The sequence below is a fragment of the Humulus lupulus genome, chromosome 7 (assembly GCF_963169125.1).
Source record: "Humulus lupulus chromosome 7, drHumLupu1.1, whole genome shotgun sequence".
In the NCBI taxonomy this organism is placed as follows: domain Eukaryota; kingdom Viridiplantae; phylum Streptophyta; class Magnoliopsida; order Rosales; family Cannabaceae; genus Humulus; species Humulus lupulus.
In genome coordinates, this window is record NC_084799.1 from 145,284,926 (window position 1) to 145,312,847 (window position 27,922).

Sequence of the window (27,922 nt, forward strand, 5' to 3'; positions counted from 1 at the left end):
TTCAAAAAGAATAAGGCTCAAGTTTTACTCAAAAGGGGAAAGCCACATAGTGGCCGATCGAGCATACACATAGGAGGTACCTTCGACCATTCAGGTCCAAGGAGAAGTAGATGGTGGCTCGGACCACCTTGGTCCGAGGAGAGAAGCCTAATGCCCGATCGAGCATTTGGTTGAGCGAAGAGGTTCAAACCTAGTTGGCCCAAGGAGAAGGATGTGTGCCCGATCGAACGTGGTCTTGTGGGTACCTTGGACCATTTTGATCCAAGGAGAGGTGGTGGCTCAGACCACCTAGGTCCAAAGAGAGAGGACCAAGGTCCGATCGGACCTTGGTTAAGCAAAGGAAGCTTGGACCATTTAGGTCCAAGTAAAGGGGCATTATGCCCGATCGCACAAGATCTCCCCCGATCGCACATGACCTCCCCCGATCGTGCAAGACGCCTGCAGGAGCGCTTAGACCATGTTGGTACGAGGATATGCTAGGAAGAAGATGGCTCGGACCATCTTGGTCCGAGGAGCAAAGTGTAAGGTCATATTGGACCTTGATTGAAGGAGTCAAATAAGGTGGTTTGAACCACCTTAAGCCAAAGAAGACAACCATTGTGTCCGATCGGACACAATGGAGGAGTATACCTCGAGTGTAGTTGACCTTTGGTCCAAGGAGAGCCATGCGTATGCTACCTTTGACCTACGTAAAGCTTGAAGAATAGTCAACATGCATGAGAAGCTACGTCAAACTGCCCGAAAACTACTTCAGTGAGAATTGGTCCAAGCATCCGGGAATCACTCAATCCTCACTCGAAATTAGGGATCAGTTATATTTTGAATGTTTATTTTGTAATATAAATATTAGGTAAATAATAGAATATCCCGATCAAAAGGGGATATCAGTTGAGAACCCAGGTCTATAAATAGGGACTTGGGAGGATCGTAAAAGGACTTTTGGCAAAATTGAGAGTGAATCTGTATTCTAGAGAGAGAAAGTGTGTTGTTCTTGAGAAAAACCCATTTTTGTATTCTGGAGTATCTCACACTGAAGAAACTCAGTTGACAAGGTTCATCTGATCTTGAGTGTGAATATAGTAATAAAATCTCTAAGTGGATTAGGCTATTACCGATCATCGGGGCTGAACCACTATAAAAACCTTGTGTTATTTACTTCCGTTCATAAAAAACTGTCTGTTGTCGTTTATAATTCTCTTGAAGGTTGTCGTAGTTGACGTTCTCACGTCGTTGGCTAAATTCACAGTCAACATTTTGGTGCTTTCATTGAGAGCCTGAAGAGAAGACAGACAGTCCCTGAAGCAATATGGCGCCAAAGAACACCACCGCGGCCTCCAAGAGGGCAAGCACCTCCAGGGAGCATGCAAGATCGGAAGGCCCCAGCGTTCAAGATCGTGAGAATGAGCCCAGGGTCGTGCTTGAGGATGTAGCTCCAGAAGTTGAGGAGCTCCAGGAGACCATGAGCGCATTCCAGGATGAGTTGGCCCAATTCAATGCGAGGCAGGAGGCCTTTGCTGAGGAAATGGCCAAGCAGAGACAAGAGATGGACGCTAGGAGCGAGGAGATCCTTCGACAGCAAGAGGAGGCCGACAGGCGACATCGCGAAGCTGCACTTGCTCTGGAGGCAGCTACGCAATTAACCCGAGCCAACGCTCAAGCTGTGCCTGGGGTGACACCCACCCCAAAGGCAAGGACCACGGAGGCTGGTCATAAGAAAACTGATAGGCCAGGTAGGAATGGTGGTAACCCATCTGGTCATGAGGAAGAGGGAGTACGATCGCGCACTGCCTCTACCCAAAGGGGGAATTCTAAGACCCCCTCAATCATAAACTTCCAGGTCAGGGAGTCATAAGTCTGGCAGTAAGAAAACACCTTCTGAGCAGGGGCACAACAAGCCTCCTCGTGGCAAGGAGACTTCCCACTTCAAAGATGGACATGGGCGTGATGAAGGCGACAGTTACCACACCAACCAGTCGAAGGAGAAGAATAATAACCGACGAGGAGGAGATGATCAACCAGCTCAAACGGGGAAGCCACCACGGCATCCCAACCAGCGTAATGGCAAGGAGCACGCTCCACCTAGTAGACCTTCCGAGAAGACTCGGAGTACAGTGTTCGACCGGTTGGGAAAGAACACTGCTCAGAAGGACCTAAAGGACGTCATTGATGACAGAAGGAGGACCGTTCCGGTCGAAGGGCAGGAGCCCATCCGTCCTACCAGTCGAGTAGAAATACTCGATGTTGATACGCCGGATAGGAGTGCCCGACCAAACGGTCCCAAGAGTGCGTCCCCAGCAGTAGCCCCAGGCATCCAAGCCCAGCTTGATGCTTTAACGACGGCAATCCAAAGTTTGTCAAAACAGCCAGTTATTGATCCGGTAGACCATAGAAGTGGTAGCCCTTTTCGTGCTAGAATAAGAGCAGCCCAACCACCAAGGAAATACAAAGCACCGGTGTTGCCAGTTTATACAGAAAAGGCAGACCCGGTAAGACACGTTGGAAAGTTCGAAGATCAGATGGAGCTGCTTGGGGTGAGTGATGATTACCGCTGTAGAGTCTTCCCCACCACCTTGTCAGACACTGCCCAGGAGTGGTACTGGAAGTTCAAACCCGACTCCATCACCTCTTGGGAGAGCTTTAGGAAGGAGTTCTGCAGGCAGTTCAGCACTGCCCGAACCCCACCTGTTTATGCTAACCACTTGGTGGATATTAGGCAAGGCAAGGATGAGTCTCTCAAGAACTACATACAGAGGTTTATGAGAGAAGCCAATCGGGCTACCGCGGTTGGAGATGAAGGGATGATGGTTGCAATCTCCTCGGGTATTATTTATAGAAGTCCTTTGTGGGACAGCATCCACCGCCATCCGATTTCAACTTTACAACAGTTTTTGGACCGTGCAGATAAGTACATGAAGTTGGATGATGCCATTGAGAAAGGAGAAAACGGGTTGAACAACCCAAGTGGATCAGAGGATACTCCAAAGGATAGCGGAAATGATCAAGGCGGTAATAAGAAACGTGGGAATAACGGGTCTGACCGCCGCAGTGAGAAAAAAGCTAAGTCTGGGTCGAATGACAAACCTACGAAGTATGAACCTCGATTCACCAACTACACTACTCTTTCGGCAACCCGAGCAGAGATCTATCTAGCCAGCCATCAGGAGGTCCCTTACCGAAGACCCCCTCCAATCAAGAAGGAAATGAGTAAGAGGGATAAGAACAAGTTCTGTCGTTTCCATGGAGACTATGGTCACGACACGAACGAGTGTAATCACCTTAAGGATGAGATAGAGTTTCTCCTCCGTTCGGGAAAACTAAAAAAGTATAAGGCAGAGAAGACCCAGGGAGAGGGGAGCAACAATAATCCTGGTTTCAAGAGGCAACGGTCTCCACCTTTGCAACCTGAACCTGTGGACTTCACATTAGATACAATATGTGGAGGACCACATCTTGCTGGTGATAGCAACAAGGCGAGGGAGAGATATGCTCGCACCCTTCGTCATGAGTTAGAGGCAGCGTCCACATCCGAGGTTATGACGGTGGAGGAGAGACCATCAAAGAACCCAAGGTATGAAAGTGAGTCCCTCACTTTCACTGAGGAAGATGCTAAACATGTGAGGTATCCTCACAATGACCCTCTTGTAGTGACAGTACAAATAGCTAACATGAAGGTGAAAAGATGTCTGGTTGATACGGGAAGCTCCGTAAACATTATTTATAAGTCCTCTTTTGAAAAAATGAAGCTATCCATCAATGACTTGAAGCCATGCTCTCACGTCATTTATGGGTTTACTGGAGAGGGACTATCACCAACTGGGACAATAAAGTTACCAGTCACCACGGGGGAAGCCCCCAAGCATGAAACCGTGATGACTGAGTTTTTGGTTGTTGACTGCCCGTCTGCCTACAATGTGGTTATTGGTCGACCACTACTCACCAACTTGCATGCAGTAGTTTCAATTTGGCACCTCTCTATGAAGTTCCCGACCAGCGCTGGCGTAGGCTGCATCCAAGGAGACCAAAGGGAAGCTAGAGAGTGTTATAATGCCTCCATAACTAAGGCAAAGAAAGGTGCCAAGGAGAACAACATGATTGTGTGTGTTGAAGGAGGGGAAGTGGATGAGATAGACGTAGACCAGAGTCTTGTCGTAGTAAACGATGAAGAAATGTTGGAGGAGTGTGGTCAGGAGAGCACTCCTAGTTTGAAAGAGTAGAAGACCCCATCAAGTGATGAAGTCACCAAATAGGGAGTTGCCCAAAGCGAGGGAAGAGATATTGATCCTCGCTTTGGGGATTATGAGAATGATGTGGGACCGTCCGAGGAGTTGGAGGAGGTCTCTATAGATGCGAATGACCCGACAAGAGAGGTCAAGATTGGGAAGAAGTTGAAAGCTGAGGTGAAAGTACAGCTGATAGAGTTCTTGCGAAGGAATCAGGATGTCTTCGCCTGGTCTCACAAAGATATGGTGGGTATCTCACCAACTGTGATCAGCCACGTGCTCAACGTGGATGAAAGGTATCCAGCGGTACAGCAGAAGAGGAGGTTGCTTGACAAGGACCGAGCAAAGGCTCTTAAGGAGGAGGTAGAGCGGTTGAAGGAAAATGGGTTTATTAGAGAGGCATACTACCCAGCTTGGGTTTCAAACCCAGTCTTGGTGCCTAAACCCAATGGAAAGTGGAGGACTTGTGTAGATTTTACTGATCTAAACAAAGCATGCCCGAAGGATTGTTTCCCTTTACCGAGAATAGACCAGTTGGTGGATGCAACCTCTGGTCACGAGACCTTGTCCTTCATGGACGCATATTCGGGGTACAACCAAATCAGCATGCATCCTCCTGATGAAGAGCATACGAGCTTCCGAACGGATATAGGGCTCTATTGCTATAGAGTGATGCCCTTCGGGTTAAAGAATGCAGGAGCTACCTACCAGCGCTTGGTGAATGGCATGTTTCGTGACTTAATCGGCAAAAGCATGGAGGTATACGTAGATGATATGCTGGTGAAGTCGAAGGAAGCTGGGGGGCACGTGGGAGACTTAGAGGAGTGCTTTGCAATCTTGAGGAAGTATAACATGAAATTAAACCCCCTCAAGTGTTCATTTGGAGTGGGTTCTGGGAAATTCCTTGGGTTTATTGTCAACTCCCGAGGAATAGAAGCAAACCCTGAAAAGATCAAGGCTCTCATGGAGATGAAGTCTCCCACAAGAATAAAGGATGTGCAAAGCTTGACTGGGCGGATTGCGGCTCTAAGCAGGTTCGTCTCAAAATCAACGGACAAGTGCGTCCCGTTTTTTAACCTGCTTAAAGGAGGCAAGAAGTTCGAGTGGACCGCAGAGTGTGAACAAGCTTTCCAGGCGATAAAGGAGCATTTGGCTCAACCTCCTGTTCTTTCTAAGCCAGTTGATGGAGAGGACCTACTTATATATCTAGCAGTCACGGAACACGCTGTTAGTGCTGCTTTAGTACGTGAGGAGGATAAGGTGCAGCACCCAGTGTATTACGTTAGCAAGCGTTTGATAGGAGCGGAGTCCCGATACCCCATGATTGAGAAGTTGGCTTACTGCTTGGTACTTGCATCACGAAAGTTGAGGCCGTATTTCCAAGCACACCCCATCAAGGTCCTCACTGACCAGCCTCTTCGCCAAGTTTTGCAAAAACCGGAGTCGTCTGGTCGGCTACTTAAATGGGCGGTCGAGCTAGGCCAGTTTGAAATCAAGTACCAACCAAGGACTGCTATTAAAGGTCAAGCCTTGGCGGATTTCATCGCTGAGTGTACTGGAATCGTTGAGGTCCCTAACCAGCAGGAGAGTGTTACTGGGTTAAAAGAGGAAGTTCCTGCTTGGCAACTTTTCGTTGATGGATCGTCGAACGAGCACCATTCAGGAGCTGGGATTATATTAGTCACACCAGAGAAGCACCGAATTCATTGTGCACTGAGGTTCGGATTCAATGCTTCTAATAACGAAGCGGAGTATGAGGCCCTCTTAGCAGGCCTGCGACTGGCTAGAGATGTACGTGCCCGGTCGGTAAAGATAAACAGTGATTCCCAATTGGTGGTTTATCAAGTATTAGGGGAGTACCAGGCGAGGGGCCTACGCATGGTGGCATACTTAAACAAAACTAAAGATTTACTAGCCCAGTTCGAGGAGTATACCATCAAACTAGTACCAAGGGAGCAGAATTCCAATGCTGATGCTCTAGCCAAGCTTGCAAGTGCGAAAGATGCCGAAATACTGAATATAGTTCCAGTAGAGTACTTGGCAGAGCCAAGCATTGATAGAAAAGAGGCCATGCCGATTACGATAGTCGACACCTGGATAACTCCCATCATTGCTTACCTTGAACATGGGACACTCCCAGATGGTCGAAATGAAGCAAGGAAAGTTATGAGGCAAGCTGCTAGGTACACCATGGTGGATGGAGTGTTATATAGGAGAGGATACTCCTTACCTCTCCTCAGGTGCATAACCCCCGACCAGTCAAAGAGCTTATTAGCTGAAGTGCATGAGGGGTTTTGTGGAGATCATGCTGGGGGGCAGAGTCTATCTAAAAAGATCTTGAGGCAAGGCTTTTTCTGGCCTACTATGAACGAAGACTCTATGGAATATGTGAAAAGGTGTGACAAATGCCAAAGATTTTCTAAGGTACCCAGAGCACCCCCAAATCTTTTGAAGCAAATGCAAAGTCCGTGGCCTTTTGCAGTGTGGGGCATTGATCTGATCGGGAAGTTACCCAAAGGAAAGGGAGGAGTGCAATTCGCTGTGGTCGCGGTAGATTATTTTACTAAATGGACTGAGGCCGAACCATTATCCACGATTACATCGAAGAAAGTGTTGGACTTTGTTGTTAAAAATATAATATGTCGCTATGGTCTACCTAAGAAGATAGTGTCTGACAATGGCACCCAGTTTGACAGCGACATATTTACCGATTTTTGCACTCGGCATGGCATCACCAAAAGTTTCTCCTCGGTATCCCATCCTCAGGCCAATGGGCAGGTTGAAGCAGTGAACAAAACATTGAAGGACACTTTGAAGAAGCGCCTGGAGCAAGCCAAGGGTGCTTGGGCAGATGAGTTACCAGAGGTCCTTTGGTCGTATAGGACTACCGCTCGGACGGCAACTGGCCATACCCCATTCTCTTTAGCGTATGGGTATGAAGCCATGTTACCTGTAGAGATAGATCCACCCTCTCATAGAAGGACCGTTTACAACCAAGAGGAGAACCATCAGTTGTTGGCAGAATCATTGGACTTCCTCGAAGAGAGAAGAGAGGAGGCAAGCCTCAGAGTAGCAGCTCATCAGCAAAAAGTGGCACGCTACTTAAATTCCAGAGTGCGAGATCGAAAGTTCCAGGTCGGAGATTTAGTCCTAAGGAAGGTGTTTGTTAGAGACCCAGCAGCTGGTGTGCTAGGACCAAACTGGGAAGGACCGTATCAAATTGAACAAGTCTTACCGCCCGGCACTTACAAGCTTGCTCGATTGAATGGGGAGCTGATCAGAAACTACTGGAATGGCGAGCACTTGAGAAAATATTATCAATAAATACTACTTGCAGAGTAGTAGCTTTGTATCAAGTGCTTAACTTGTTATTTAAGTTTTTTGTTTGTGAACTGGTTATTTGCTACCCAGTCGCATTATTTTGAACAATGTTATTTTGTTTGGAACTCGTTGTTAGACACGTTTTGTCATTTATTATTACGAGTAATAAAAGAGACCACACGCACTGTGGTCGTACCTTGCTACAAACTTTGCATATGTGTTGATTATTTTCGCCGGGCAGTGTTCAACTGTCATAATGATTTAAACAATACAGGTCTTCTAAAAACTAAGTGTAAATATATACTGGACAGTGTTCAACTGGTCGGTATCATAATATGAAGGACCAACGTTTAGATAATATTTATGTAGTGGTCAACTACTGATATATGTTCGTATATTTTATGTGTTTCACGAGTAGTAACTACTCGAACAAATTCGATCAAGTAGCAAGTGATCAAGGATTTATCAACCCTCAATCACTTGGGGGGCGCATAGGGTATACTGGTATGTATTTCAACACAGGCAATAAGAGCACGAGCAAATATGTTTGTTTTGTTTTTGGGCTGACTTGTAAAGTTTGGAAGTCTAAAATAGCCATTAAGCTAACTTGTTTTACAAGGCTTAAGCAACTTAGAATTTTTCAAATTTTAAGTTAAAAACCGATATTCGTGTAATAAGAAATTTATGCTCATAAAAAGTTAGAGCAATAAGAGCATGAGGAAGTATATTTAGTGTGAACTTATGGAATGGTTAAAATTTCTAAGTAAAAAAAAAACTAAATTCTCATGTGAAACTAAAGGCATCTAAAAACTTTGCTATGCACAATAAAAACTTAAAAGTTTGAAGTTGTCAACAAGGAAAGAGTAAAGTACTAAATGTCAAAATAGCTCACTAGTTCGAGCAACAAAATACAAAGTAAAGTAGACTGTGATGAACCACGAGAGGGAGTCACAGGCGAGCTCCTCTAGAGGGTTGATCGACTCCCTCCTCTGCATCAGCTGCTCCTCTCGCTCGGAATGATAAAGCAGAGCAGGCAGGGGTGAACGCAGGAGGATTGGCAGCTTCTTCAGCGGCCCTTGCTTCACATCTGGCAAGATCCTCTGCCTGGGCCTCCTTGGAGAAACAATCAAGATTAAGAGGCTTGTTCAACTTCCAGACCCTATAAAAACAGTCAAAACTGGCCTCCTCAAAGCGAATCAAGTCAAGCTCTTTTTCTTGCTTCAGCTCTTCGTTCTCGCTGATCAACCTCTCATTGTCTCGAACTAACTCTTTAATATCGAGGGATTGCTTCTCCAATTGAGTTGTCAAGGAAGCATTGTTTTGAGCCTGCTTTTTGAGAAACTCGTCCCGTTCAGCTATAGTTCTCTCTGCTTGCTCCAGCTTGGACCTGGCCTCCACCAGTTGATCGTCCTGCACCTTGATCAACTCCTTGTAATCTACGGCTCGAAGCTGAGCATGACCAATGGTGACAAGTGACTGCATGGAAGACAAAAAGTTAATACAAGTAAAAATACTAATAACAAAGTATCTCAAGGAAAAATGCTTACCTTCATCAATTGAGTGAGTCCTCTCTTCAAGACAACTTCGACACTAAGTCGAGGGTAGGAGTCTAGGCTTTGAAGCGTCGATGCATCACGGCCAATATCCTCAAGAAGCCCCTTGCCCAGGTCGCTAACAGCACGAAAAATCTCACTCGAACTACCCTGGTGAGTAGGAGTTAGGCTCGCAGAAGGAGGAAGGGAAGAGGGGGTCAATGGCGGAAGTGTAGTCGGTCCCCCAGGTTGCCTCCCTTGACTTGGCGGTACTACCTTCTGAATCTTCTGTGGAGGCATAGAGCCACTTCCATCACCAGTTTTCCTCTTTGAAGCAACTTCTCTGAACATGTCTGAATCTGCCAAGGATGAAAAAACAAGATTGTTAGAGAAATAAACATAATGAAACGTGTACAAGTGTATACTGCAATTGTGATACTCTCTAATTACCAATTATAAAAAATATTCCTATTTTCACTAGGCATGTGTTACCTGCGTTGAAGATCTGATCAAGGAACTCATCCTTGTCATCCGAGGATGAGCTAAGTTCCCCTTCAACCTGGATAGCTTTTCCTTTCCCAGGTTGAGCGGGAATAGTAGATCTACGCTGAGGATCAGGCTCTCTAATGACTAGGTCGCCAGATCTGTGAGAAAGCGGAGAAGGCCCGGGAGAGGGCCGACCAGTCACTAGCTCCAGGCCCCCAGTAGACCGATCAGGAGTGTCGTTCTCCCCGGTAGTACTGTCCACCGCCAGATCCTGGTCACATGGCACCAGACCCACCATCTGGAGAAGGTCCAGCGTGACCAACCTTTTCACATCCTTCTCCTTAAGACTCATGTTAGCCAACTTTTTGGCCCGCCTAAACATCTCTTCAGTAGGCAATGGTCGCTCAAATGGACCCGAGCGCGTAAAAGCCAAGTTGTTGGCCTCAATATCCAATGTGAGGAAGTATTCCTTATGATACTTCCCGGCGTTTGATTTGTGGGAGATGCCGTTGAGATATGTAATCCCCCTGTGCCTGTGATAGAAGTGGAAGAAGCCTGAGTTGTTGTGGGAAGGATTGGTCCGAAGATCAAACAGGTAATGCACCTCATGGGGGGTAGGCTCGTCCCAACCATTCAGAAAGTAGAGGATGTACAGCGCAGAGAGTGCCTGGATCCCATTCGGTGTGATCTGAAATGGGGAGACGTTGAAGTAGTCTGCTACAGACCGGAAATACATGTGCAGCGGGAGTGTTGCTCCAGCATGCACATGGTGCCTGGACCAGGCACAGTACCTTCCACCGGGCCTATTGGCTCTTTGGTGCGAGCCTGGGCACGTCACGTTTGCCCCGCTTAAGCCTAAAGCTTCAATGTGTTTCTGGAATAGCGCGGGAGTAAGTTTTGAGGTTTCGGCAACGAACCAGGAGGGTTCTTCTTCTCCCTCATCACGTGGCTTCTGGACAGCCAAATCCTGAATCGCGGTAGCAAATTTCAGAGAAGGCTTTCTTGGAGCTGTGGTAGTGCGGGTTTGATTACGCTGTACCACCTTCTGTACTGCTCTGCGGGCAACCTGCGGGTCGTGTTCCTGAGAGAGCCTGTTAGATTGCTTCACCCTCATCGTCGACTCAGAGGCTTGTCGAAGAAACTGTTCCTCGTGGAGAAGATATAAAGCTGAGCGAGGGAGGATCTGTTTGAAGCGGTGAAGACGATCCTCTGGAGTGTAACCGGTAGACGAGCCTGGTGAGGAATCGCTATTCAAGGGAGTCTCGATTGTTTGCGGGGCGGATGATTCGGAGTCCGTATGGTTGTCACCTCCCCTATAGTCAGAGCGATTCATCTACAAAAATGAATAAAAAATGGGGAGGTGAGTAACCATACAGAAAAAATTCATCAAAAATAAGAGTTATTTTTATACTTGGAAAATTTTGTCTAAGTTATAAAAATATAACGCATATGAAAAAAATAATTTTAATGCTCAAAGGTGCCTAAAAGGTACTTAAAGTATTGAACTTGTTAAAGCTTATAGAAGGAGGCATTGTTGGGATTTTCCTATAAGACTAAGTTCCTTATGTGTGTAGTTAACATACAGAGGTTGGGTATACACTTGGAAGGAAAAGAAGCCAAGGTCTACGGAATGTGGTCAGATAGGACTGTATGATTGTTCTAAGGGACAACTTAGCATTCGATCGAATGCCAAGATAGGATGGGTACTCATGACCAAAAGAGGCGTTCGGAGCCCATGGGTCAAGGAACCGTGCATCCACGCGAGCCCAGAGCAAAGTGCACTTGCTCCGATCGGACAAATTCTAGCCAGGAGACGTCCTGCCTCGCCACCGCTCGAGCCTCACGCGAAGTCCCCAAGACGTCCGATCGGACATAGCACGCCCGAGGAGAAGATGTTGAGGTCCGATCGGACGTGTGCCTCGTGCCTCCAAAAAACTCCTAGCCAGCAGCTGCAACAATTCAGGACCGATCGGGCATGGGTGTCAAGGGAGGTTCGAAATTTGCTGTCAAAAATTCGGGCACTTAAAAGCCAAGGAAGGGAAGTGTGGTCCGATCGGACCACACATTTGTCTGAAATTTTTCGAATCTCCGATCGGGTATGAAGAGAAAAGCAACCACTTCCAGCCTTGGACAAGAGCTCCGATCGAACCTAATGACTTAACCACAACTTAAGGAGGCGTCGTTGGCTAAGGTGTTTTGGCGTGGGCTCCGATCGGACATAAGGTCCGATCAAACCAGATGGAACTTGCACGCCTCAAGAGACGCGTATGCCCAGAATTTCTGGGCAAAAAACCATGTAAAAAATGGCCCCTAATGGCATACTTTGCCTACCCCTAATCCGAACCAAATAGACAAAGCCCTAAAAATCCCTAGTCTCAAACACATTCCATCATTCACATAAACAAAAAACAAGATCAAAACATATAAATGAAAGGTTTTCTTCATGTTCTTAAAAACCCATTACACTATCAAAACCCTCAAAACTCATATTCATGTTTATGTCAAAATACCAAAAATGTCTTGAAATTCCTAAAAGCTTAAGGGAAAATTCGGGTTACCCATGCCACAAACCTCATCAAGACAACAAGCAAACACATTGAACAAGACATATTCAAGAACTTCAAGAACATCCAAGGCACAAGCATATTCGGCCATGGCATTTTTTTTTAGAAAAAAATGTAGCAATCTAAGAGGCATGGAGAAGAAGACTTACCCAAGGTTGGAGAGTTTTGATTTTACTTGGAGGATGCTTGAAGATGAAGAGCTCCCCTTTAAGCTTGTGAAGTCGGCAAGAGGAGGGGGTCCTTGAGAGGGTTTCGGCCAAGAGAGAAGATGAAGGGTTTTTTAGAATAATTTTTTGTATGTGTGAAGAAGAGAATGTAAGGTGGAGATATTTAAAGGGAAAAAAGTGGGTTTTTCATTTACTTTTGGACCTTTGATATTCTGGGACTATTTTTCTCTCCACGATCATGGGTGGATTTTTGCAGTGATCGTAGGTCTGCTGCATGAAGATGAACAGTTATTATTTTTCATAATGACTTCAGCGGAGAAAAAGTTTATTACGTGAATAAATCATATAATAAACTTAGGGGGCAAATGTTATCCCAAAAATTTGAAAGGAATGACGTGGCAGTGAAATTGACACGTGGCATGAGTCAGTAGGGTGATCTGGCTTAGTAATGGCCCAATACATCAGTTAAGGAATGGGACAGATAGTCAAGCCAAATACGCCCGATCGAAGAGAGTATTTAGACTGGGGGTTGCTTGGCTTAGACCTCAGTTTAAAGACCCATATAATTAAATTGGTGCCAAGTCCAAGAAAGTGAAGGGGAGGTATGAATTTTGGTTCAAGATATAAAAACAGTAGGTCCGATCGGACCTAAGCTTAGGGGACCTCTTGTTAAGCTTGGCTCGAATAAGTTCAAAAAGAATAAGGCTCAAGTTTTACTCAAAAGGGGAAAGCCACATAGTGGCCGATCGAGCATACACATAGGAGGTACCTTCGACCATTCAGGTCCAAGGAGAAGTAGATGGTGGCTCGGACCACCTTGGTCCGAGGAGAGAAGCCTAATGCCCGATCGAGCATTTGGTTGAGCGAAGAGGTTCAAACCTAGTTGGCCCAAGGAGAAGGATGTGTGCCCGATCGAACGTGGTCTTGTGGGTACCTTGGACCATTTTGATCCAAGGAGAGGTGGTGGCTCAGACCACCTAGGTCCAAAGAGAGAGGACCAAGGTCCGATCGGACCTTGGTTAAGCAAAGGAAGCTTGGACCATTTAGGTCCAAGTAAAGGGGCATTATGCCCGATCGCACAAGATCTCCCCCGATCGCACATGACCTCCCCCGATCGTGCAAGACGCCTGCAGGAGCGCTTAGACCATGTTGGTACGAGGATATGCTAGGAAGAAGATGGCTCGGACCATCTTGGTCCGAGGAGCAAAGTGTAAGGTCATATTGGACCTTGATTGAAGGAGTCAAATAAGGTGGTTTGAACCACCTTAAGCCAAAGAAGACAACCATTGTGTCCGATCGGACACAATGGAGGAGTATACCTCGAGTGTAGTTGACCTTTGGTCCAAGGAGAGCCATGCGTATGCTACCTTTGACCTACGTAAAGCTTGAAGAATAGTCAACATGCATGAGAAGCTACGTCAAACTGCCCGAAAACTACTTCAGTGAGAATTGGTCCAAGCATCCGGGATTCACTCAATCCTCACTCGAAATTAGGGATCAGTTATATTTTGAATGTTTATTTTGTAATATAAATATTAGGTAAATAATAGAATATCCCGATCAAAAGGGGATATCAGTTGAGAACCCAGGTCTATAAATAGGGACTTGGGAGGATCGTAAAAGGACTTTTGGCAAAATTGAGAGTGAATCTGTATTCTAGAGAGAGAAAGTGTGTTGTTCTTGAGAAAAACCCATTTTTGTATTCTGGAGTATCTCACACTGAAGAAACTCAGTTGACAAGGTTCATCTGATCTTGAGTGTGAATATAGTAATAAAATCTCTAAGTGGATTAGGCTATTACCGATCATCGGGGCTGAACCACTATAAAAACCTTGTGTTATTTACTTCCGTTCATAAAAAACTGTCTGTTGTCGTTTATAATTCTCTTGAAGGTTGTCGTAGTTGACGTTCTCACGTCGTTGGTTAAATTCACAGTCAACAACCGTAAAAAAGAAACAAATTGGGAAGAAATAGTTTTTCGTGTAAATTTTTATTTCTTTTTTAGGGTTTTTTTTTTTTTTTTGGTTTATACATTTTTGAACCTTGTGTTTTGTCTCATTATCTGTTTATATCTTGTATTTTGACAAATTACTTTTTGGATCTTGTATTTTATAAAATAGTTCAAATATACTCCTAAACTCAATTTTGAATAAAGTTTTTTGAACTAAAATTACAAATAATTCACCGAACACAATTATTCTACATAACAACTGTAATTATATTCAACTTTTTTTTTTTGTCAAAATTAAGTTTAGGAAACTGTTTTACGAAACACATAATCCAAAAGTAATTTATTAAAACACAAAATCTACACAAATAACAAATAACAAGACAAAAACATATGTTAAAAAAAAAGTATAAACTTCTTTTTAGCATTTCTTTGGAAAGTTGTGGAAGCTTTTTACTATAGGATTATTAAAATGCGAGTTATTATTATTTGTATGATTAAAGTTTTTTATTTTTCTTTCCTTCACGTAAAACCTTATGATGTAGTTGTCAAAAAAAAACCTTATGATGTAATAATTGAATTTATTTCGTTATTATACTTTTCAATTATTCTGACATTTTGTTTAAGGTATCAACGTGGGATCATCATCTCAATGAAAACATTTTCAATCAAAGCAAATGCAATTTTGGCACACTGTAGAGCAAAATAATTTTGAGAAACTAAACTAACAAAGTGATTTATTATGTGAGAAGCCGCTACAAGAGAAAATTGGAATCTCATTTCCACGTGAAACTTACATGTGGGATAAATTACAATAACTTGAACATGAACATGAATATGAATATGGTCAGATCAGCCTCAAAGCAAAACATAGCCTCTAATGATTCATGAGTTTTTCAGGGCTGATAAAGCGTCCTTCGTTGTGGCCGAGATAACAGCATCTGAAGCATTTGGCAAGTAATAATATTTTCCTGCACAAAGAAACTTACAATGAGATTTTCTTTTTCTCTTCTGGGTTTGAAAGCTTACAGGACACTGTCTTAAAAGTCTTCTCAGATTATAGAACAGGGTGATACAAGTTAAAAGGAAACCTTGAGCTACTCTAGCAATCTCCTTGGCAAAGCCAGTTGAAACAAACTTGTTTTCAGTGTCGATCACGAGGAGAGACATCCCTGATTTGTATATTTTACCCGCAACTTCAAGAATCTCATCCTTTATTGAGAAGTAATGGTAAAAAAGAGAACATAAAGTCAGTATGTCAAAGTTTCATGCTTCAAATTTAAAAGTCCTGTCTAGTAAGCTATGATTTTAAAACGACAACTAGTGTTAAAAAATAAATTTGCTCCAACATCTAATATACTCATGATTAACCTTATTTTCTTCAGATAATTGCAGGTTCTAAGTAGTCTCAACAAGATATTCTGTCATCACTTACGCTATTAATAAGAAGTTTAGACTTTCATTCATAACATGCCACATGTATTTTATGGAAAACTTATGTTCACCTTCAACTCTTGTGACGACGGTCTTGGGGCATCAGCGGCAGCAGCAGCTTCAGGATCGGTGGATCTTTTTAGTGATATGTTTGCCCTACCATCAGTCAATACGACAATCATTACACGTCCAACATCGCCACTTTTCTCTGCATTTAGCCCAACCCTGACAGCCTAGATTTAAAAAATAGTCAGTAGTGTGAACTACCACTGCACTTATGAGCAGATAATAAGACTCGGAAACTTTGCAGCACCAAAAAAATAAGCTACTTATAAAATTCAAAAATTAAGAATGTATATTTTTGTTATTTGTTTAAAGAAGAATCAAGCATCTATCAGAAGGTCCATAAAACATTCTAGAATAAACGAGACAGATGAGGTCCATACTAAGCAGAGCCTAGTGATAAGATATAAAACAATGAACATCCCCAAATGGACTCTTTTTTCCATCCTTTTCTTCCTTTTTAATTTCTTACAAGATCAATTAGTTGTGGATTTATCATATATACACACCGTGGTAAGACCATGAGCAAGGGGTGAACCTCCACCACATGGAAGTCTCTCAAGACGTTTTCTTGCCATTGCAATTGATCTAGAAGGAGGAAGAAGAACTTCTGCAGAATCTCCACGGAAAGGAATAATAGAAACCTGGTCCACATTTCACTTAAAAGACTCAGATATGTTATTTAAATCAACAATTCTCATTATAACAAAACTTGTCCTTTTCTAATTATTAGAACATAACAAAAGAATGTGGAAAATATTTCAATGGGGAATTATATAAACAGAAGACACAATTGAATCAGATTGAAAATATAAAACAAAAAGTAGTACTGTTTCCAATTTGAATTGATGAATTCGGTGTTCAGAGTTGATCTACGTCTGAACATTCAAGGAGTTGTGAATGTTCTGCATCTGCTGGCATTTAATATTGCCACATTTGACTACAATATTTAACTGAAAATATGCAAACATACTTTTGAACTTACTATTATTCTAGTAACCTACCATGGCCTCCTGTAAATTCATTTTCCCTCTTAAGTTATGTCAGTTATTATGCTAAAACCAGTGACTTAGCTAAAACCAGCAACTATTCTTTCAAATCCTCCATTACTATTACTCTTCATGGTTAAGTCCCCACCATTTAGACAATGTGACTAAATATTCACAAATACCTACTACGAAGTACACCTCAACATAGTTAACGAGGGCTTTAGAAGGAAGCAATTCAGTGGAATAATAACTTGTAGTATGGTAGCTCATTGGTAATTAAATTTTTGTCCAAAATGAAGATGGTTTCTTTTCAAAACAAGCCATATGATGAAGTATAAAAACCATAAATTTGAAACTCAAATTTGGTTTAGAAGTGCTAATTACAAATGACTTCTAAAACGATAGCACAGATTTATGAGATTTCAAACGTTCTACATAAATTTGTTTAATTACCTGATCCCTGCTTGTATAACTTTCTGCTAGTAACTTTAGAGCAGCACCTTTAGCATTTTGCATTCTGTTCAAAGCCATGCTGCCACTTGCATCAACTACAAATATAACCTGCAATGACGTAAATGTTAAAGCACATAAGATATTTCAAGCACCCACCTAACTATCTTAATTAATATGCCTTTGTATCAATTATCACCCAGTAAAGTCTAATGTTTTAGTTGAAATAGATATCAATCTTCTTTACATTGACGATCAGAAATAAGAGGTCGTGAAATTTGTCTTTCAAAATATATAGATACATACATAAATAAAAAGAAAACAAATTCAAGTGACAAAATCATGGTTTAGAACTTCAAATACCAGTGCTCCTGCTTTTCGTGCCATTCTCTTTGCCCTCATATCAGATTTTTCCACAAAAACTTTCCTAATCTTCTGAGAGTCCTTCTCCTTGCGCAATTTTTGATATGGCGCGGCTGCTCTAAGGGTTGCATCAACAGCTAATCTCTGTACAGGACCCTGTTGAAAACAAAGTTTGATTAGAGAACCTGTTATATGGTAATTAGAGAAAAGTTTAGCAAAGCTGGTGAACCCAGGAGGAAAATACAAACAGTCGTTGATATAAGGAGATTTGGGGACTCATAAATTGACCAAAAAGCAAAGGGAAAAGGCAGAATGGTTGGAAGAGCTCACACAATCAATATGCAGAGATAAGTTGACAAAAGCGTAGATGTAGTTCCTCTTTTGGATTGGTGAATTAGAACAAAGAAAATAGCAAACAGGAAGGGAAGTACCAACCTTTGGGAGCATTGGCTTAATGTATCTTCCCCTATCTTCTGAAAATATAACATTCTTTGATCTCCCAGCCTTCCCGCGGCGTCTCTGTGCTTGTTGAGCAAAGAAAAGAAGTTTCTCATCCACCAAACCTCCTTCTGCATCAAATATAAATTCTTCAGGTACTTGATCTTGTTGTTCATTCTCTTCATCATTGTCATCCTCGTCATCCTGGTTACAAAGAAATATTGTATCATAGGTAAATTAGTAACTATGAAAGCTAGGGATTAAATGGTCAAATGAATTCAACTAAATTTATAGTTGCTTGGAAAAAGAAAATCATCTAGATACTTTAGTATGTTAAATTGAACACTTGATCAATATTAACAGACCTCTTGGTCTTCTTCCTCATTCTGTTCTTCTTCCCCAGACTCTTGATTTTGTGGAGGAGGCGGAGGAGGAGGCTGTTGATTTTGCTGGTCGGGTGGATTTTCATTAATGACTGAACGTGGAAGAATGACAAGTTCTACCTGGAGTATGTAATATGTCAGAACAAAATTTCTACAGGCATATTCATGTAAAAGGAAAATCAAGCAGAGAGGAACAAAAGTGAACTCAACTACACACTCAGTTAATTCATTAATTAGAAATGATGACAAATTTAGTTGTATCAGCAAGATTTTATTAGTATTACCAGGAAGCACAACACCAGTAAGTTAAAATGTTCCTCCATGCAATGAAGTTTTTGAAACATACTCATATGTGAAATGCAAATGACATATATAAAAGTTACATATATGGAAAGAAAATCATGAAAAAAATCTTTCTGAAGAATACTTAACAGCTTTTTTCAAGTCATCAACAGTAACTTTTTCACGCCCTTCCAGAGCAGTTAAGCATTTCGCAACACGGGCAGCATATATCTCAGCTCTGTGTCCCTGCAGTTTGCAGTAAATGGTTGGTGGTTATGAAGTGCAATTTAAATAAGGGAAGCAGTATATCTAATATAATCTGCAGCAGAAAAGACGCTAGGATATCTGAATAAACAGCATAGTTCCAAGATATAACATAAAGGAGCAATTATTTTATTGAAATGTGTAAGCATTATAAGTAGAATAGCAGTCATGTGATCCAGATCATACATTGTAAAATTAAATCCCTTTCTTACTTATACATCGTTCATGATAACTCCATTTTCGTTTTGCATATTTTTGCAGCTTGAGTAGAATATGTGTCACGCTACAAAATTTACAAGTTATAATAGATAATTCTAATAGATCTGCAACAAGATTTTAAAATAAAGCTAGAAGAAAAAGAAAAAAAAATGTTTGTCAAGCATATCAAAAGTAGTCGTATTTAAGACTCGTGGAAATTTGTACTAAAATTAAAAAGATGAAATCATGAAAATGAAGAGTTTAAAGGTAAGAACCTGACATCCACCTCGAATTGCTTCCATAACCAGATATTTTAATTGGTCCCTGCTGACAGTAACATCTTTCAAATACTCCCTCGCCAAAATGATCTGCAGAGTGAAAACATCTACCATCAATCATTCTTTATTTGAAATGAATTAATTTTGCAGTGTGATAAAGTCGAAATAAGAACAGAAATGAATAAATTCATAGAAAGGCATTCCAAATCAATGAAGAGTGCTTGCAACATATATAGTTACAAATTAAACTTATTATTGATAAAGCCACTATCTCCAGTTGCTCAAAAAGTAGTGTCGCAACCATTGTCAAATTGAGCTACTCCACAATCTAGCATGCAAAATCACTAGTTTATTTTATGACTACCTGAGTTTTTGCAACCTCTGTTTCTTCCTCAACCATCTTATAAACTTCACTACTATATTCCTGAAATTGAGTTGCAATTCCAACAGCCGCAACACGATCGTCAAAACTCATTGGAAGATCTGCACTGCAGAAGAAGTGTGTCTTTAGTAGAAAGAGAAAATACATTAAAAAAATGAGGAACTTATTCTTTATGCTGAAAGGTCTATACCTCAAGTTGATTGCAATCCGATCTAATAAATGTTCACGCACAGCACCCTCTTCCGGATTATATGTAGCAATCAAGAGTGGTTTACAAGGGTGTCTAAAGCTGATTCCCTCTCTTTCCACAATATTAACTCCTTCAGTCAATACATTAAGAAGCAAATTACTAATACCCTCGTCCAAGAGATTGATTTCATCAACATATAGAACACCTCTATGAGCTTCAGCAAGAAGGCCAGGCTGGAAAACAGTCGTTCCTGTTTTTATAGATTCCTCAACATCAACAGACCCAATAAGTCTGTCTTCTGTTACTCCAAGTGGAATCTGGAAGACAAAAATGGGGGAGATCAGAGATTTGATTTTCTGTTGTTCTACAAGAAAATTGTGTTGGATAAACTCTGAGACATAAAGTGAATGCAACTTTCAGTTTGGTTGGAGAGACAATCTCTTGAAACCCATGGACGTAGGTCACCTTGGCTAAACTACATTAAAATTCTGGCAAGATCTTGAGATAGACTGTGTTCTTGGTTGCTGTATTAGTGTGAATCATTCTATTTTGCTTTTACTGTTAAACTAAGACAATGACCTTGTATGGAAGACTTCATTCAAGAAAAATACCTGAACAAAGGGAGACCTGACAACTTGAGTCTTAATATTGCCAGCAGAATCATACTCCAGTTTTTTAGCTAGATCATCATCCCACCTTGAGAATCACAACCAAACCATCATTATCATCAAAAGGGATAATTTCCAATAATTTTTTTAGGATCATGAGGATTAAATAAAAAACAAAAAACAATTCAAAGCTTTTTCAAACTTATATTCCTAGAACATTGCAATCAATATTTCATCAAATATGTTAGCTTTGCAGTAACGTCTGTCTGATGAATGATAATTACCAGGTTCACTACACAAACACACGTATCCAAGCTTATATAAGAATTTTAAAAGATGAAAAATTAAGATTTCATATTATGTTCGTTCTCTATATTTCTCTAAAAGGTTAAGGTAACAATCATAAAGGCTTCACTTTTAGAGTTTTTAGAGTTTGTAGAGTAGTAATATCCTTACTCATCAGGACATGCGGGATCAGCATTTGATATTGAACCAACAACTACTTCAATGGGCGGCAAAACTGCGTGTAGCCCACGAGCCATGACAGTTTTGGCTGTGCCTCGCTTCCCAGAGATAGCAATGCCTCCAATTTCACGGTCTATAGCCCCAAGTAACAGAGCAGTCTTAATGGCATCCTATAAAATGGATGGATTGACAAAATGCATAATGATGGGAAAAAAAAGAGATTAATCATCAATATAAGTATTCTATGGTGATTACTAATTACTGAACTCACAGACTAATCTTATAATATGAACCATTCAATGTGAATAAACATAAAAGAAATTTCCTGCTTCCATAATCAAGTGAAAGAAAATTCACATAATTAAGGCACAATATGTCACAAAGATAAAAAAAACAAAAGCAACCCATTAACCATTTCACTTGGCAATACAAAATTAAAGCATTTTTTTTTCCTTTTCTAGAGAGAGAGAGAAGGGCAGTACCTGACCAACAACAGCAGCAAGAGGGAAATACTGTCTTCCATAAGACGTAACATTGGAGTTGTTCTCCTGAGTGAGCATGGCACCATTGCCTGGGTCAGTGGCGACACTTGCAGAAGATGCACGAACTCGAAGGCCATGTCCGTGAAGGCGTTTTGAGGTCAAATAAGAAGCGAAAGAGGGAGAGAAGAGAAAAGGGTGTCGTAATTTGAGTGAGGGAAGTGGTAATGAGTGAAGCCTAGTTAAAGAAGAGGAACCCGTGGGGGCTGAATGTAAGCCCGCCATGGAAGGTATGGAGAGAGAATGAAGGAACTCTCTTTCTTATCTGGTATTACATTACATTACATTACATAATAGAATGGAAGAAGCTTTTGTGGGTCCCTTGCAATCTGGAAATCTTAGCAGCAATATGGTCATCATTCGTAAAGGAAATTGTGTAATTAAGTATAATTATACGGAGAATTCTTTAAACCCTCACTTTAAATTCAGGGACTAAGTCCCTCAATACTTAGCTGTCGTTGGATTATGTTAGTTGCATTATGAGCCATTGGGTGAACTTCTTTATGAAAAAATGTGTTAAAATACTATTTCACCCTTAGCAACTTGTTGGTGTTTTTGTTTTGTTTTTGGGTCTATTAAATTTTGCTCTTTTTCTCTCTACCCTTTCCCTTCCACCATTACTAGTTTACTACTCCTTGAAAGAGCATTCTTATCATGAGATGAGGAAGGTGTTCCTCCCACCATTGTTCGTGAGGTCTCCATCTTGTGAATGCTCTCCAGGGATCCTCGTATTGTCAAGGTTTAGTCTTTTTATTTTTAATTTTAATTTTAGAATTAGGGGTTTTGATTTTGATGGATTTTTGTAAAAAATAAAATAAAAATCAAATCTATCACTGTTCCACTTGAGAAGTATACTCCCGAGGTACTACTACTCTATTTCTCTTCATAAATTATGTTCTAAATGATAGAATTTGTAACATTTTGGATTATTGTTGCAAAATATTAACTCTGTGGTATAGAGCTCCTGAAGTCCTTTTGGGGGCTACTCATGACTCAACTGCAGTGAATATGTGGTATGTTTCCGTCTCTCAAATTTTCTCCACACTTCATGTATTTAAACTCATCTCCTTTTATGTTATTTGTAGTTGAGTTAGGCATGAAGTCCCACTTGATATTGAATGCCTTTCGTTTGTATCAATTGTTGAACAAAAAAATAATAATCTATTAATAAAAGAAAAAATAAGAGTCTCAAAATGAAAGAAAAATGCGGAAAAATTCTCTCCACTTCACATTTCTCCTTACAAATCAGCTTATAAAGGGGCAAGGAAAAAGAATGGAGAAAAGGAATTGATTTTTGGCAACAAGAAAACAGAGAGATAAAAATAGAAGAAGAAAAAATAAACAGAAAAAAGTTTACTTATTTTCAGAATTCTTTTTTTAAGGTCTCCAAGAGAATGTATATTTGTATCTCCAATTTTTTTTTGTTCACTCGACAAAATAAGTCAATACGTGGCATATAATCATAGAGGAATGGAAGAGACTATGCTTTTCTTACTATCACGTTGTTGACATCATTGTAATCCATTTTTAATTTTCTCTTTGATACACTAGACGAAATGAGTCATTATGTAAAATAAAAATCTTAATAAAATAGATTGTTGGGCTGCCAAAATTGCCATAGGATTTTTATACTTCTTTTTGATTTACTGGACAGATTAAGTCTACATGTGATACATAATCAAAGAAAAATGTAAGTCTTTACTGAAGTATATTGTTATTCTGTCAAAATTACCACAAAATACTAATTTTGATTGAAAAGTAGTTGAACAAAATCAATTGAAACCTCACTAAAAATGCAAATGATTGAAGAATTTGTCTAAATTCTCTTTGTATTAGATAAATATGTTGGATTAAAAGACTCAACTTTGAGATATTCTAAGTTAAAGCCAACAAGAAGAAATCATCTAAAACAAATTTCTCATTTGCTTATTGGACTTAGTGCCTACTCGTAGGCTTTCTAAAGCAAGTGATATATATGTTTTATAAAAAAAACAATGGAAATCAAATCGCAAAATTTAAGAATGGTAATATAAATATATGTATAAAAGATAATATATATGTATAGGCATATTAAGCAAAGATGAACATGGATATACACATATAAATCTATGAAAAGATTTATACTGGTATGATCTAAAGTCCACTAAAGTTGTGTATTTTGATAGCTACAAAATTTGTTTAAAAAGAAAAATGTGTACCTGCAAAGCCCAAATAGAATTGTGACAAAAGTTAAAAAAATAAAATCAAAATAAGACTTTTAGCCCAAATATGGTTTCAAGGTTTCAAACCCATTGTCTATCCAATTTGTACATTGGAAAATTGAGGCATATATCATATATCATATACAGTATAAATTATATATATATATCTTCTATATAAAGTGTTTAGATAGCGGAATTTTTTTGTTTTATTAATGGAATATTCTAAGTATTTAACGGAATATACATTTAAAACTAACTTAAAAATAGATATTTATCAATTATATAAATTTAAATATTATAAAATATTATTATTATAATAATATTTAATATAAGACTACATATATATGTTATTCCAAAAATTTGAAAAGAATGACGTGACAGTAAAATTGGCACATGGCATGAGTTAGTGGGGTGATCTGGCTTAGTAATGGCCCAATACATCAGTTAAGGAATTGGACAGATAGTCAAGCCAAATACACCCGACCGAAGAGAATATTTGGACTGGGGGTTGCTTGGCTCAGACCCCAGTTTGAAGACCCTAATAATTAATTTGGAGCCAAGTCCAAGAAGTGGAAGGGGAGGTTTGGATTTTGGTTCAAAGGATAAAAGCAATAGGTCCGATCGGACCTAAGCTTAGGGGACCTATTGTTAAGTTTGGCTCGAATGTGTTCAAAGAGAATGACCAAGGCTCAAGTTTTACTCAAGGGAAAAGCCACATAATGGCCGATCGGGTATGTTGTGGAAGAGGTATACTTGGGCTTGAACGAGTTGAGGAGGAGGAAAGTATACCTCGGACCACCTTGGTCCGAGGAGAAGATTTTGAGGTCCGATCGGACATACCCATAGGAAAGGTACTTTGGACAATTTTGGTCCAAGAAGATGATATGTAAAAGGTGGCTCGGAACACCCTGGTCCGAGGAGAAGAGTCCAAGGTCCGATCGGACCTTGGTTGAACGAAGAAGGCTCGGACCATTTTGGTCCGAGGAGAAGAGAGTTGTGTCCGATCGGACATGATGCCTATGGGGTTCCTTGGACCATTTTGGTCCGAGGAGATGGCAAGAAGAGATGGCTCGGACCACCTTGGTCCGAGGAGGAGAGTGCAAGGTCCGATCGGACCTTGACTGAAGGAGCCAAAGAGGGTGGTTTGAACCACCTTAAGCCAAAGAAGAAAACTATTGTGTCCGATCGGACACAATGAAGGGGTATACCTCGAATTTGCCCGAAGTAAGAAGCAAAGTAAGTATCCTCGGACCACCTTGGTCCGAGGAGAGCCAAATGTACATGACCTTTGGTCCGAGGAGAGCCATGCACATACCACCTTTGACCCACGAAAAGCTTGAAGAGTAATCAACATGCATGAGAGACTACGTCAAACTTCCCGAAACGACTTCAGTGAGAATTGGTCTAAGCATCCGGGAATCTCTCACTCCTCACTCGAATTTAGGGATCAGTTGTATTTTAAACATTTATTTTGTAATATAAATATAAGGTGAATAATGAAATATCCCTATCTAAAGGGGATATCAGTTGAGAATCCCAGGTCTATAAATAGAGAGTTGGGAGGATCGTAAAATGACTTTTGGCAAAATTAAGAGTGAACCTGTGTTCTAGAGAGAGAAAGTGTTTTTCCCTGAGAGAACCCTTTTTTGTATTCTGGAATATTTTGCACTGAAGAAACTCAGTTGACACTGTTCATCTGATCTTGAGTGTGAATACAGTAATAAAATCTCTAAGTGGATTAGGCTATTACCGATCATCGGGGCTGAACCACTATAAAATCTCTTGTTATTTACTTTCATTGATAAAAAACTGTCTGTTGTCGTTTATAATTCTCTTGAAGGCTTGTCGTAGTTGACGTTCTTACGTCGTTGGCTAAATTCACAGTCAACAATATAATAATTATATTAATATAAATTTAAATTTAAATTCAAATTCAAATGTTATAAAGTATCATTATTATAATAATATAATACAAAACTAGATATTTAATAACTATATTAATATAAATTTAAATGTTATAAAATATTATTATGATAATAATATATAATCTTATTTTTTTACTAATTATATTAATATGAATTCAAATATTATAAAATATTATTATTATAATAATATTTAATACAAAACTAGATATTTAATACTTATATTAATATAAATTTAAATATTATAAACTATATTATAATAATAATATATAATACATAATATTAATTTTTATTAAAAAAATTATCATTTATGTTTAAAAATGTTATTATATTATATATATTTAAAAAAAATCGTAAAAAGTGTTTTGGTTTAATTTTTCATTTAATATATTTATACTATTTTTTTATATATAATAAACTTTAGAAAACAGTAGAACCAAAAGCTAACTGACCCTTCCCTCTCTCTCCCTTTCTCTCTCAAGGAAACAACGGAAAAAAACTAAGGGGATTAAGCTGGAACACAGAGAATTGAATGGAAGATTTGGAGGAATAACTCAGTGGGAGCTAAAGAATCTAACTAGGAATTGAGGTAAGCATTGGCATGCATTTTTTATCAATTTATTATATAGTTTTGGGGTTGGATTCTAAGAGTTTTTAGGTTCTTAACTTCAAGGTTGAATTAAGGCAGAAAGCTTGGGTGTTAGCTCAGTGATTGCTTGGAGGATTGAGTCTTCAGTCAAGGTAAGCTCCAATTCATGATTTAGTGTTTGAATTCTGATTTTTTATGACTAGTTCTAGTGTTCTTAAGTGTGTGAGTTTTAGAAATTGGAAAAGTATTTTAATGAGTTTTTAGATTAGGTTTCTGCTGGCTTGTGCTTCTGAAATCATGCAGGAATGTTTGTGACAATTATGGTATATTGTTGGGATGGTTTTGAGTGAGGTTTGAGAGTTAAAAATGGAGGTTTTTCTGGGTTCGAAGGGGTGGGGCCGCGACATAGTTCTTGGTGAGTCGCGACACTCTGAAGCTAATGAGTGTTGGAAAGGGAGGGCGGGCCGCGCATGGGCTATGTAGGGCCACGACCCGTGTTTGGTTCTGGGCGTGGATGAGCCTCTGGTTGGGGCCATGCCGCGACATAGGGAGGTTGAGCCGCAGCCCTTAAGGAAATTTGGCTTTTTGGGATTTTAAGCATGGGAATTTAACCTAGGGTGCTCGGGATCAAATCTACTACCGTGTTTGGTGGAATTCGGTGTTTCAGAGACTAGAATCTTATCTAGAAGCCCTTTTACAATTATTAATGGTATCCCTTATCTTTTTTGGGACTAGGTATAAGCTAGGGGATTGAGAAATGGATCGTGCTAAAGAGGCATCTCACGTAACCAGTACACTTGGAAACTAAAGGTAAGAAAACTGCACCCGGTTGTGGGTTTATAATGGGACTATGAGTTCCCTGTTTTGTATGCTTTATAAAGGATTGTATTATGCCATGTAAACAATAAACAAACGACCTAAGAGTGTCAGAGTTTACATTAGTGCACAGGGCGCGGCTCAGCCACTGGTAGTTGAGGACAGCTTATTATGCACTGAGCTTGGTTTAAGCGGACCGGAGGTAGTGGGGTAAACAGAGGGTGCGACCTAAGGGTGTCGACCCTGATTATCATGTGATTTGATTGTTATTATTTATTGGTGGACTTGTCGTGCTGAATAGCTAAGTGTTGGTTTGTTGATTCTTTGCTTATGTCTATGGGCTATGTAATTAGTGTGATATGCTAAGTGTATGAACATGCTTTAATGATTATTTAGTTGATATCATTGTTTGTACTATAATGTTATGTTTTGTTGCTGGGCCTTGGCTCGCGGGTGCTACGTGGTGCAGGTAAAGGCAAGGGCAAGCTTGATCAGCCCTGACTCGGGGAGCTCTGAGAGCAGAATGTACATGATTAGCTACTCAGCCGCCACGGTTGAGGAGAAGACAGGAACAGGAGAGCCATAAATGTCTGTTTTGCCCTTAGAGTGGCTAGTGGTTGTTTGTACTCTGGAAATTTTGTAAACTAACTTTTTAAACGCTGTTTCTTTTGGGATCCCTTGTGTAACATATTTAATTATATGAAATGTATCTTTTGAGACCAAAACCTTTTAACCCTAGCTCATTAATGGTTTTCAGTGACACGTTTTTAACTAAATGACTTGATTAGCAAGTCCTGTACTTTTATAAATACACAATGTAGCGGTCTTGG

The 27,922-nt window shown here is 40.3% G+C and overlaps 2 protein-coding genes across 2 annotated transcripts; both read right to left on the reverse strand.

Annotated features, from left to right (window-relative positions):
* Nucleotides 1–8,371: 8,371 nt before the first annotated feature.
* On the reverse strand, nucleotides 8,372–9,911 carry LOC133792260 (uncharacterized). The gene is made up of 3 exons (XM_062230169.1): nucleotides 9,566–9,911; nucleotides 9,089–9,432; nucleotides 8,372–9,017 (listed from the first exon to the last, which is right to left on the reverse strand). The coding sequence occupies exons 1-3, from the start codon at nucleotides 9,909–9,911 to the stop codon at nucleotides 8,490–8,492; spliced, it is 1,218 nt and encodes a 405-aa protein (XP_062086153.1). The 3' UTR covers nucleotides 8,372–8,489.
* A 5,036-nt stretch (nucleotides 9,912–14,947) lies between these two features.
* LOC133788691 (magnesium-chelatase subunit ChlD, chloroplastic) lies at nucleotides 14,948–21,847 on the reverse strand. The gene is made up of 15 exons (XM_062226249.1): nucleotides 21,508–21,847; nucleotides 21,017–21,195; nucleotides 20,564–20,648; nucleotides 19,953–20,269; nucleotides 19,745–19,868; nucleotides 19,378–19,470; nucleotides 18,791–18,886; nucleotides 18,341–18,478; nucleotides 17,973–18,179; nucleotides 17,538–17,693; nucleotides 17,178–17,285; nucleotides 16,245–16,379; nucleotides 15,744–15,905; nucleotides 15,330–15,450; nucleotides 14,948–15,209 (listed from the first exon to the last, which is right to left on the reverse strand). The coding sequence occupies exons 1-15, from the start codon at nucleotides 21,787–21,789 to the stop codon at nucleotides 15,124–15,126; spliced, it is 2,289 nt and encodes a 762-aa protein (XP_062082233.1). The 5' UTR covers nucleotides 21,790–21,847; the 3' UTR covers nucleotides 14,948–15,123.
* Nucleotides 21,848–27,922: the final 6,075 nt, after the last annotated feature.